This window comes from Schistocerca nitens, chromosome 1 (assembly GCF_023898315.1).
Source record: "Schistocerca nitens isolate TAMUIC-IGC-003100 chromosome 1, iqSchNite1.1, whole genome shotgun sequence".
Lineage (NCBI taxonomy): Eukaryota > Metazoa > Arthropoda > Insecta > Orthoptera > Acrididae > Schistocerca > Schistocerca nitens.
The window spans coordinates 419,113,622-419,126,522 of NC_064614.1; the positions used below are offsets into that span (position 1 = coordinate 419,113,622).

The window sequence follows — 12,901 nt, forward strand, 5'->3', positions numbered from 1 at the left end:
ATGGCTTGGTAATCCCTCTGATCAAAATACTGGAAACTACATTTTAGTTATTGCATTTTGATAAATATTGTGATGTGGAAAGGGTGTATGTGTAGCTGGGTACTGCTACCTCAGTTTGACTATTTTCTATTTTTCCCTTAAAAATGTTCATATTTAAGAAATGAGTATGGTTGACATTTACCATCATCCCTATTATGTTAACTTACTCTCTCAGTTTGTGTGGCAGCATTGACAGTTTCTGCCTGGTCTGTGTGCACATTGTTCTCACGTGCTTTGTCCGTGTACTTCGTGATCTGCACCTGAAGCAGCTGGATGGTTCGTTCTTTATCTTCTAGCTGCTGCTGGAGGAAAACCACCTGTAGGATGTATAACCAAATTTTAATATTAAACCATATGACAACAAACACAAATGACTGGGGAAAAAGATACACACATTTAACAATGAGTGTATTAATAGAAAAATCATTCCCTTTTAAAATACATAATTTACATAATGATCTTTTGTAATTTTATGAAGGATTAAGATTCCAAATGGTAGCAACTGGGTTTTTATAAATGCACTACATAGAGATTTATAAAGGAGAATACATGGATTTTGTATTTTGTGTTAGACCATAAACAGTTCTGTATTTGATGATTATCATCTGTTACTCACACTTAATAGTCGCCTAACAATACCAGTTTCATAAATTATATTATTCAGAAACTTATCATGAATCTACCCCTGAAACATTAACCAGAACCGATTGAGAAGGAATGTAGACAGTTATTGGACATATAAAAAGAAGCAACAAGCACATTATGCTAGAAAAAATTAATTTATCTAAGTATTTCTTATTTTTACCATTTCCTCTAAAAACACAATTTGGGAAGTACACAGAGTTTAATGATCCATTGAAATCTGTCTTAAGTACTGACTTATGGACGAAGGTAATCTGTAGCACTATTCAAGGGAATACATGCACCAATTTAAGAAAATCATGAAAAATCTCAATCAGGACAGCGAAACAGGAATTTTAGTCCACTTGTCACAAATAATAGTGGATTGTCCTCCAACTGTGTCAACCCATTTAAGGAAAAAATTAAAATAATTTGTAAGCATAATAGGAAAAGCATATATTCAAAAGTGTAGGGACTTATTGATAAAGTGCAAATAATCATGGTCAGGTTTTCAAAAGAGTTAAAAATAAAGCATCATTCTACATAAACAAAGAAAACATTACAAAAACATTCAATCCAATTCCTAGTGGCTTTAGAGTAATACAAAATGGAAATATACACTCCTGGAAATGGAAAAAAGAACACATTGACACCGGTGTGTCAGACCCACCATACTTGCTCCGGGCACTGCGAGAGGGCTGTACAAGCAATGATCACACGCACGGCACAGCGGACACACCAGGAACCGCGGTGTTGGCCGTCGAATGGCGCTAGCTGCGCAGCATTTGTGCACCGCTGCCATCAGTGTCAGCCAGTTTGCCGTGGCATACGGAGCTCCATCGCAGTCTTTAACACTGGTAGCATGCCGCGACAGCGTGGACGTGAACCGTATGTGAAGTTGACGGACTTTGAGCGAGGGCGTATAGTGGGCATGCGGGAGGCCGGGTGGACGTACCGCCGAATTGCTCAACACGTGGGGCGTGAGGTCTCCACAGTACATCGATGTTGTCGCCAGTGGTCGGCGGAAGGTGCACGTGCCCGTCGACCTGGGACCGGACCGCAGCGACGCACGGATGCACGCCAAGACTGTAGGATCCTACGCAGTGCCGTAGGGGACCGCACCGCCACTTCCCAGCAAATTAGGAACACTGTTGCTCCTGGGGTATCGGCGAGGACCATTCGCAACCGTCTCCATGAAGCTGGGCTACGGTCCCGCACACCGTTAGGCCGTCTTCCGCTCACGCCCCAACATCGTGCAGCCCGCCTCCAGTGGTGTCGCGACAGGCGTGAATGGAGGGACGAATGGAGACGTGTCGTCTTCAGCGATGAGAGTCGCTTCTGCCTTGGTGCCAATGATGGTCGTATGCGTGTTTGGCGCCGTGCAGGTGAGCGCCACAATAAGGACTGCATACAACCGAGGCACACAGGGCCAACACCCGGCATCATGGTGTGGGGAGCAATCTCCTACACTGGCCGTACACCACTGGTGATCGTCGAGGGGACACTGAATAATGCACGGTACATCCAAACCGTCATCGAACCCATCGTTCTACCATTCCTAGACCGGCAAGGGAACTTGCTGTTCCAACAGGACAATGCACGTCCGCATGTATCCCGTGCCACCCAACGTGCTCTAGAAGGTGTAAGTCAACTACCCTGGCCAGCAAGATCTCCGGATCTGTCCCCCATTGAGCATGTTTGGGACTGGATGAAGCGTCGTCTCATGCGGTCTGCACGTCCAGCACGAACGCTGGTCCAACTGAGGCGCCAGGTGGAAATGGCGTGGCAAGCCGTTCCACAGGACTACATCCAGCATCTCTACGATCGTCTCCATGGGAGAATAGCAGCCTGCATTGCTGCGAAAGGTGGATATACACTGTACTAGTGCCGACATTGTGCATGCTCTGTTGCCTGTGTCTATGTGCCTGTGGTTCTGTCAGTGTGATCATGTGATGTATCTGACCCCAGGAATGTGTCAATAAAGTTTCCCCTTCCTGGGACAATGAATTCACGGTGTTCTTATTTCAATTTCCAGGAGTGTATTTGTGTGTCTGTACAAAACCTGTCTAAGCACGATATCCAATCACTTGCTTATCATTTCTAATACAGAAAAACCCGTCAGTAGCCTGAAAACTTCTCAGCACTGTATCACAATCTCTATGATATCTTTAAAAATAGATAAATGGAAAACAGGTTAAGATCACTAAATTGGCCACAAAATAACAAGGCCCATATCAGCACAGAGGAGGATGGGCAATGGTGGTGATGGGGTTCAGCTGCAAGTTGCCACTGTATGGTAGGGAAGGTGGATATCTACAGCTGAAGCCTACTCACAAGAACAACTTGAGAGCTACAGCTACAGCATCTGCGAACACCCACAGTAACAGGTTATGCCAACATGAGCAATAATTTGTAAAGTCGGTCATCTCCTACTTTAATATCACATAAGAAAACCAGTACATAAACAACTGAGATGGTATCTCAAATTTGAGAACACAAAAAGCCGGTAGTGTACAGAGTCCCAGCATGGCCAAATGTGTTTTGAGGAGTACAGATGATGGTTAGCCCGTTAGTACATGTGCAGCAGTGTCAGTAAGAGAAACTGTTGTGTGCAGTTTAATTGTTCATAATCATTTGGGGAAGATTGCAGTGCAAACTATACAGGGGGAAGGGAGCAGAGAGGTAGGGGAAGGTTGGGTATAGAACCCCTTGTCAGCTTCATGGTGAACTGTTTATCTTTCGCTGATGGTCACAGCATTTGTGGCATTTTCAAATTAAGTAACCCCCCCCCCCCCCCACACACACACACACACCATGAAATTTGGATAGTCTACAATGAAAAATGGGAGCCACTAGGGGGTTTACCATTTATATATGTTAGGCCACACATTGACGCATAAGACATGCCACTGTCACATTGAATTTTTCTTTAAAATTTAGAGAAGATCTGTATCTCCAATCACAAGAAAATTTACTACATATAATTTAGTCACTTATATCCACTCACACAAACAATACAGTGGGAGTAAACTATTCATAATGGCCATCCTATGTCAAACGGTGTAAGATATTGATCAGTTTTTGATAAATGTTAGCACACTTCAGACTTTTTCAAAAAAATATATATATATAAATAAATTAAAGGGCTATTGATAGCTGGTGAAACGAGCACTGGTGTTTGTGTACAACAGCATAAATGACAAATTTACATATTCATACTGACAATGAATTTTTTCTTGTGTTAGTAACCTATGTCATCCTTAGCTTTTTTTAAATAAATGACTGTTGAGGATTCTCTATCAATAGCAACTGCATTACATTCTAGTGCGATGAAAATCTGTGAACTCTGCTGGCTTCTCTTAAAACAAGTAAAAGTTAATGGAGTCCCAAGATAAATGTAGGTGTTGTTAAAAAGTAATCATATATGACACTTTTCTAAAAAAGTGTTCAGTGAAAATAAATCACTTATCCTGTTGAAATTTCCACAGACTACTCCTGCAAACCAGAAGGAGCAATTTATTTTCCAGACTTACTACTTATTTTTCTTCAGAGAAGAGTCATCAGTGACAAGTTCTGAATAATATTTACACTTCTCTTACTGCCATGTTAAAATTTGCTTCTTTAGCCAAAACACAACAGAATTTACAAAGCTTCACATCACTAACAAACTAATGCAGTTGCAACACACTCTTGAAAACAGTTTATTATTACACAAGAAATGGAGAACAAGTCAGGTTAATAGCTAATGTAAAGCTCACATTTTGTACAAAAAATTCAATTACTTCATTTATGTTCTTGCAAACCCATAGTAATTCTCGTTTCACCAGCTACCCATGGCTCTTAAAGAAACTACATTATGTGAATGGGAGGAAAAAAATAAGTGTGTCATATCATGGGGTAGATAAACTTTCATGAGTTAACCATATGGCAAAATACTCTCCTCTGTGATCTATCATTTGCCAAAATCTCTAATCATTCCTTAGAAATGAATGTACTACACACAATCTATTTTCTCGAGATTGGAGACAGAAACAGATCTCCTCCTAAGTTTAATGAAAATTCAGAATCTTAGCTGTATTCCATACTCTAACAACGTATGACCTAACGTACATTAAATAAAGACTCATCATGACTCCAGTATTTCGTTGCAAACTGATTGTGTGTGGTGGTTTAATTTTGAAGTATCACACTAACTTGCAAAACTATAGGCAGTTCACCAAGAATCTGATAAATGGGGCCAGAAAACACAGGGGGGGGGGGGGGGAGATTTTTTTTCTGAATGGTTTCTTTACAATTGTGTGAGAAAGCATGCAGAGCAGCAAGCGCGCGTGTGTGTGTGTGTGTGTGTGTGTGTGTGTGTGTGTGTGTGTGTGTGTGTCTCACCACCTCTACAGTGTAAGCAAATCTGTCACCAGCTGCACCAAAGCAGACAATCATTCTTAACGGACAAAGTGTAGAGCTCACCATGCTATAGCGAACTACAATGGTCACCCCTTCAGAACAAAGGGGTAGACTTTTCCCAGCACTCCAAATGAGTCAAGGTATCTTCTGCAAGGTGTCACTGTGCAGTCAAAGGAATGGTCCAAGCCAAAATGACGAAATCTTCATTGAAATTTTTTATACACGAAGAATACAGCTGAAGAAATATACTGTCAACATTTTAGTTGCTAAGGTGCACTAAATACTTCTTTAATAAATATTTTGAAACTGGCAAATTCATAGCCCGCCATGCTGCTGGAGGAATTGCACACTCCTACCGGAGCTCTGGCATACTGCGCATGCATAATACAGCACGAACATGTACTTGATTGACAGCATATCAGTTAACAGACAAAAAGTAAAGCAAATTTCTGTAAGTATTAAGAATGGAGATAAAACTGAGTTAATATTCATCATGTTTTCTTCGTATAAACCTGCTAACAGTATCTGTTTGTTTTTTGCACTGATTTGAATGTTGTCAGCCTTTCATAAGAAAATATTAAATTTTAGGAGAAATAGGTAATAACTGTCAATTCATGAATTGTGGTTTTTAAAGGCAATTGTAGTGCCATAAAAAGAATATTTTCTTAGCCCTAAGAAAACATGTACAGTAATATCGTTCAGTGAATAAGAAAATCAGGCTGTGAATTTTTCGTTAAATGGAGGAAAGAGAAAATGCTTCGAATGGTAAAATCTGAATGTGGACTGAATAATCTGAAAAAAGGTTGACACGAAGTAGTAAGAAATATGTACCAAAATGAAATTTGCAAGAGTGTGAAAAAAAATATTCAAAAGATTTAGAAATGCTGATGAGAGATGCTGCATCATTACCAAGGGAGATGTGGGTGACCCTACCCTCCAAATTGCAAGTCAGATGAAAACTTTTCATTTCCAAACTTCTTTGACCTAATTAAGCAGAATCAAGGTGGGACGACACATTCGTCTACAATAATGCCCCTGATAAGTGAGAGTGGATTACTGTTTCTGCAGCTTCATACCTACTCTTATGAACATGAAAGCAAACAGGATCACAAACAAAAAGGAACACGTGTTTAAATGCAAAAAATCTTGTAAAGGAAATATCAAAATGAAGAAAAAATGGGAAAGAATAATTTTGAACATTTTATTCGAAACCTCTCCTTACCAGTTGTACAAAATAATTCATCACTTTTGTTGGACATTTAGCCTGAACATGATGACACCTCTTGTCTGTGACAATTACTTTGTCGTACAAAGTAATTGTTGATAAAATTCAGATTCCATCCGGCACAGGTAATACGTCTGAACCCCTCTATAATAATTTTTTACGCAAAGGAAAACATTTTTCACATAAATAAAATAGCTCAGTCATTTCAGGTTTCTCATCAAACCAATACTCAAACTTCAGTCCTTTGTGCATTATCAGTTTACATCACCGTTTTACAAATCTGATCAACTATGCCTGATACACAGAACAATGGCATCCATCCCCAATCCATGTAAATCAAAACCAGTAATTTCTGTGAAGTGCCTGAATGCAAACAATTTTTCAATAGACACCTTGCATTTTTGTGGAAACTATAGGAATTTTTTTAAAAATTATTGTAACGTCAGTGTCACAGGACCTGTTATAAAATTATGTACCGGGTGGTTATAATTAAACTCTCCCTATTTAAAGCACTATAACATGGAAACTAATTAGCGTATGAGTACAAAACTTGGTAGCATTAATATCAAGGATGTGGGGGAAGAGAAAATTGGATTGATTCTGCATTGTAACACTTTTAATGTGCTGCTATTACCATTACATTCTTGTACCATTTCTACTACAAAATGGAATCAATATCTACATCTACATCCATACTCCGCAAGCCACCTGACGGTGTGTGGCGGAGGGTACCCTGAGTAACTCTATCGGTCCTCCCTTCTATTACAGTCTCGTACTGTTCGTGGAAAGAAATATTGTCGGTATGCCGATCTGTAGACTCTGATCTCTCTGATTTTACCCTCACGGTCTCTTCACGAGATATACGTAGGAGGGAGCAATATACTGCTTGACTCCTCGGTGAAGGTACGTTCTCGAAACTTTAACAAAAGCCCGTACCGAGCTACTGAGCGTCTCTCCTGCAGAGTCTTCCACTGGAGTTAATCTATCATCTCCGTAACGCTTTCGCGATTACTAAATGAACCTGTAACGAAGCGCACTGCTCTCTGTTGGATCTCTCTCTCTCTCTCTCTCTCTCTCTCTCTCTCTCTCTCTCTCTCTCTCTCTCTCTCTCTCTCTCTCTCCCATCAACCCTATCTGGTACGGATCCCACACTGCTGAGCAGTATTCAAGCAGTGGGCGAACAAGCGTACTGGAACCTACTTACTTTGTTTTCGGATTGCATTTCCTTAGGATTCTTCCAATGAATCACAGTCTTGCATCTGCTTTACCGATGATCAACTTTATATGATCACTCCATTTTAAAATCACTCCTAATGCGTACTCCCAGATAATTTATGGAATTAACTGCTTCCAGTTGCTGACCTATTTTGTAGCTAAATGATAAAGGATCTATCTTTCTATATATTCGCAGCACATTACACTTGTCTACATTGAGATTCAACTGCCATTCCCTGCACCATACGTCAATTCACTGCAGATCCTCCTGCATTTCACACATCAATATGACACACACATCAGTGTCCAGAAGTGTTGGGAAGCGCAGGATTGCATTCTGCATAGAAGATTCAAAGCATGTCTGTGGGTATGCTGGCTATCTCTCTCTATGTGCTGCTCTTCAGATCAGCATATGTGTGAATGTTCCTCTGGTAAACCCTGTTCTTCAGATAGCCCCACAACCAGAAATAACGGAGTGAGATCAATTGTTCGTGCCGACCAAGCATTTGGAAACTACCAGCTGATAATTTAATCATTTCCAAATGTGTTTCAGAGAAGCAGGTAGGGCTCCATCTTGCATGAAAACTGATTAGTTCAATGCGGCTCTCTCCTGTAGGGCGGGTATGACATGCTGGCGAAGCGTATCACAGTAACACTGACCAGTCACACTACACATCTTTGGTACTTGAGCGCCAACCTGTTAAAAGAAAAGTGACAATGATGAACATAGCCGTAAAGGCACATCATATGGTGACACATTCACCATACAGAGAAACTTCATGCAAAGCGACTGCAGGTGAAGAGCCCCACACTCTGCAATTCTGTATGTTCATCTCAGCCATCAGAGAAAATGAGCTTCACCTGTCCATAGGATTGTCCAGGGCCAGCCCTTGTCAACTTCAATCCTTGCGAGAAAGTGTAGAGTGAAATAAGTCGTGCGTCCTGTGGTGCACAAGCTGCTGTACAATACATATCTTGTGCAGACAGCATTTGAGAATGGTTTGAAGCACCTTCCATACAGTGGACCACAGGATATTCAATTGTCATGACACAGCACATGCACTACCTGATGATCGGGAATTGCGCACAGTGTTGTCTACCATAACAACAGCGATTTCCTCAAGAACCTGTGGTGCAACCAGTCGTCGGCCTCTTCGCGGAGCGACGTCCAATTCTCTAGTTGATTCAAACTACTACTTCATGTTCCGCACAGTATGTGGAGAAAGAGGACCCTTCCGTAATCCTGTCAGCTGGCGATATTCTTGAAGTGCATATGCAGCATTACCATTGTTTCAATAAGAGAGCTTCACCAATAATGCCGTGCTCCTTTTTCCCAACTTCATGTTGACACATCAACACACTGCGTCTGGCTAGGTGTGCGAGACTATGAATCACGATGACTGATCACAGCACCTGGTGGGCATAGCGAGAACTGGTTGGTGGTGCTGTGATGCATGGAAATCATGCATCCCATAATTTGGACATTAATGCTACCAAGTTTGGCACTCGTATGGTAATTAGTTTCCATGTTATAATGTGTTAACTACAGAAAGTTTAATTACAACCACCCAGCTTGCGTAAGAAATATCACATTTCCACAAATTAAAACCGCAGCTGTTTAAAGTTGTCTGCAATGCAACATCAAACACAGCCCTGATTTTTTTTCGTCTGATGGTCACCTTGGTAAGTACTGCCTCTGAAGCTGTCTAGCTATCGATACAAACTGCAAGTTCTTCAAGAAATTTATAGTATGTGATATTTTTGGTAAGGTTTGTGTGTTTAAAATTCACAAGTGTGCATGCAAGAAATTTTGCACGCTATACTCCACTCCCCTCTCTTATGAAGACTGCATCAGCTCTTCGTTAAGTGACACACTAGGCAGTATGGGCTGTACAAACTGCTCTTAACAGCAGTTAGTTTGTGGCAAAAATGAGTAACTTCCAATTCTTAAAATAAAAAAAAGGGAAGAAGAACAAACAACAACTGCATTGTGTCTTAGCTGCTAAAATTTTGACTTTGTACTTCTATCTGTGTATTCTTCCTGTGTACAAAATTCCCAGGTAGGTTTCGACATGTCTGGTTAGACCATTCCCTTGGCAGTTTCCTAATTTACTTCACTTTTGCTAACACTGAACTATGATGCTTTTACAATGATGCTGAATTTACATGCACTGTGGTGCAAATGTGTAACTACTGTGCCAATTATTTCATTCACCCCTGCATCTCAACTCCACCCTCATAGCACATACAGACTGACCTGCCGCCTCAAATCAGCCAGTTCCTCTTGGGGAGATCGATTTGTTTCATCAGTCTCACCAACAGGACCATCAGTACTTGCCAAATTATAGAAGAGACCATTCTGTAACAATCAACAAGGAAATAAAATTCACTGAACCAGCAACAACTATTTGTTAAAATTTATATACAAGCAGCACAATTTGGAACTTTAGACAAGCTACTGGTATGTAACAAACAAGTAACTATCTACTGGATGCATTTACAGGGTGACATTTACTGACATATACGGCAAACATAAATTAGTAACACACTACAATGGAAAATCCAGGATGGAATGTAACAATACCAGAGAAGGAAAGTTGCTACTCACCATATAGCGGAGACGCTGAGTCGCGATAGGCACAATAAATCTTGGTGCCTATCGCGACTCAGCATCTCCGCTATATGGTGAGTAGCAACTTTCCTTCTCTGGTATTGTTAGTAACAAACTACAGTGTAAACACACTTTATTCAACATGTAAACGTCACTACAGATATTAGGATTTAGGTTATGACATGTTCAATAAGTCTGCCATCATTGGTGACGATATGGCACAGGCGAATACTGAAATTCTGCGTGACCCGCTAAAGTGTTGGAACATCGATGAAATTCTGCATGACCCGCTAAAGTGTTGGAACATCGATGCTGCCGATGACCTCCTGAATGGCTGTTTTCAGCTCAGTAGTGGTTTTGGTGTTACTGCTGTACACCTTGTCTTTAATACGGCTCCACGAAAGGAGGCACATGTGTTCAGATCCAGAGAATCTGGCGGCCAATCAAGGCCCATGCCAATGGTCTCTGGGTACCCAGAGCCAGAATGCAGTCCCCAAAGTGCTCCTCCAGGACATCAAACACTCCTGCTTTGATGGTGTCGAGCTCTTGCATAAACCACGTCTTGTCAAAATCAGGGTCACTTTGTATAATGGGGATGAAATTACCTTCCTAAACCTTCACGTGCCGTTCGGTAGTCACTGTGCCATCAAGGAATATCACAATTATTCCGTGACTAGACACTGCGTAACACACAGCCACCCACTGAAAGTGCAGGAGACTTCTCTATCGCAAAATGCAGATTCTCAGTCCCCTTTATGCACAAATTTTGCTTACTGACAAACACATCCAGATGAAAGTGTGCTTCATCACTAAACCAAACCATATTGCGCATACTAATTCCCATCATGCGGCCAACCGTGCAGTTTGAACATCCTAACGCAAACCATTCACAAGTTGTGACAATTTTATTTCATACAGTTAATAATTGTCACCCTATAATTACAACACAGAAATCAAGTTATCAATGCTAAATGACATCCCAAGAAATACATTTTTTATATCTTACTGCTCATTACAGCTAATTGCACTGACAAAATTGATTTTTTAGAAAATGCACTTTTCACATAGTAAACACGTAACGGAAATGGCTAAGCAGGGATGGCTAGAGGATAAATGTAAGGATGTAGGGACATATATCTCTAGGATTAAGATAGATACTGCCTACAGGAAAATTAAAGAGACCTTTGGAGAAAAGAGAACCACTTGTATGAATATCAAGAGCTCGGATGGGAAACCAGTACTAAGCAATGAAGGGAAAGCAGAAAGGTGGATGGAGTATATAGAGGGTCTATACAAGGGCGATGTACTTGAGAACAATATTATGGAAATGGAAGAGGATGTAGATGAAGATGAAATGGGGGATACGATACTGCATGAAGAGTATGACAGAGCACTGAAAGACCCAAGTCTAAACAAGGCCCCGGGATTAGACAACATTCCATTAGAACTCAGTAACCCTGGGAGAGCCAGCCAGAGCAAGATGTATGAGAAAGGCGAAATACCCTCAGACTTCAAGAAGAATATAATTCCAATCCCAAAAAAACCAGGTGTTGACAGGTGTGAAAATTACTGAACTATCAGTTTAATAAGTCACGGCTGCAAAGTACTAACATGAATTCTTTACAGGCAAATGGAAAAACTGGTAGAAGCCTACCTCGGGTAAGATCAGTTTGAATTCCATAGAAATGTTGAACACATGAGGCAATACTGACCATACAACTTAACTCAGAAAATAGATTAAGGAAAGGCAAACCTACGTTTCTGGCATTTGTAGACTTTGAGAAAGCTTTTGAAAATGTTAACTGGAATACACTTTCAAACTCTGAAGATGGCAGGGGTCAAATACATGGAGTGAAAGGCTATTTACAATTTGTACAGAAACCAGATGGCAGTTATAAAGATTCAAGGGGCATAAAGGGAAGCAGTGGTTGGTAAGGGTGTGAGACAGGGTTGTACCCTATCCCCGATGTTATTCAATCTATATATCAAGCAAGCAGTAAAGGAAACAATAGAAAAATTTGGAGTAGGAATTAAAATCCATGGAGAAGAAATAAAAACTTTGAGGTTTGCCGATGACATTGTAATTCTGTCAGAGACAACAAAGGATCTGGAAGAGCAGTTTAACAGAATGGACAGAGTGTTGAAAGGAGGATACAAGATGAACATAAAAAAAAGCGAAACGATGTAATGGAATGTAGATGAATTATATCAGGTGATGCTGAGGGAATTAGGTTGAAAAATGAGACAACGTAGTAGATGAATTTTGCTATTTGGGGAGCAAAATAACTGATGATGGTCGAAATAGGCAGCATATAAAATGTAGACTGGCAATGGCAAGGAAAGCATTTCTGAAGAAGAGAAATTTGTTAACGTCAAGCATACATTTAAGTGTCAGGAAGTCTCTTCTGAAAGTATTTGTATGGAGCGTAGCCATGTATGGAAGTGAAACATGGACAATAAATAGTTTACGGAAGAAGAGAATATAGGCTTTCAAAATGTGATGCTACAGAAGAATGCTGAAGATTAGATGGATAGATCAGATAATTAATGGGGCGGAACTGAATTGGGGAGAAGAGGAATTTGTAGCACAACTTGACTACAAGAAGGGATCCGTTGGTAGGACATGTTCTGAGGCATCAAGGGATCAGTGTGGAGGGTAAAAATCATAGAGGGAGACCAAGAGATGAATACAGTAAGCAGATTCAGAAGAATGTAGGTTGCAGTAGGTACTTGGAGACGTAGAAGCTTGCACAGGATAGGTTATCATGGGGAGCTGAATCAATCCAGTC

The 12,901-nt window shown here is 40.7% G+C and overlaps 1 protein-coding gene across 6 annotated transcripts in view; it reads right to left on the minus strand.

The window, feature by feature from the left end:
* LOC126250148 (uncharacterized) overlaps nucleotides 1-12,901 on the minus strand; it is a 637,275-nt gene that overhangs the window by 15,478 nt on the left and 608,896 nt on the right. For all 6 annotated transcript variants that reach the window (XM_049951536.1, XM_049951540.1, XM_049951537.1 and 3 more), the window contains 2 exons: nucleotides 9,759-9,860; nucleotides 207-356 (listed from right to left, as the gene is read on the minus strand). In XM_049951536.1, the coding sequence (XP_049807493.1) occupies nucleotides 207-356; nucleotides 9,759-9,860 (252 nt within the window). The remainder of the gene's footprint in view (nucleotides 1-206; nucleotides 357-9,758; nucleotides 9,861-12,901) is intronic.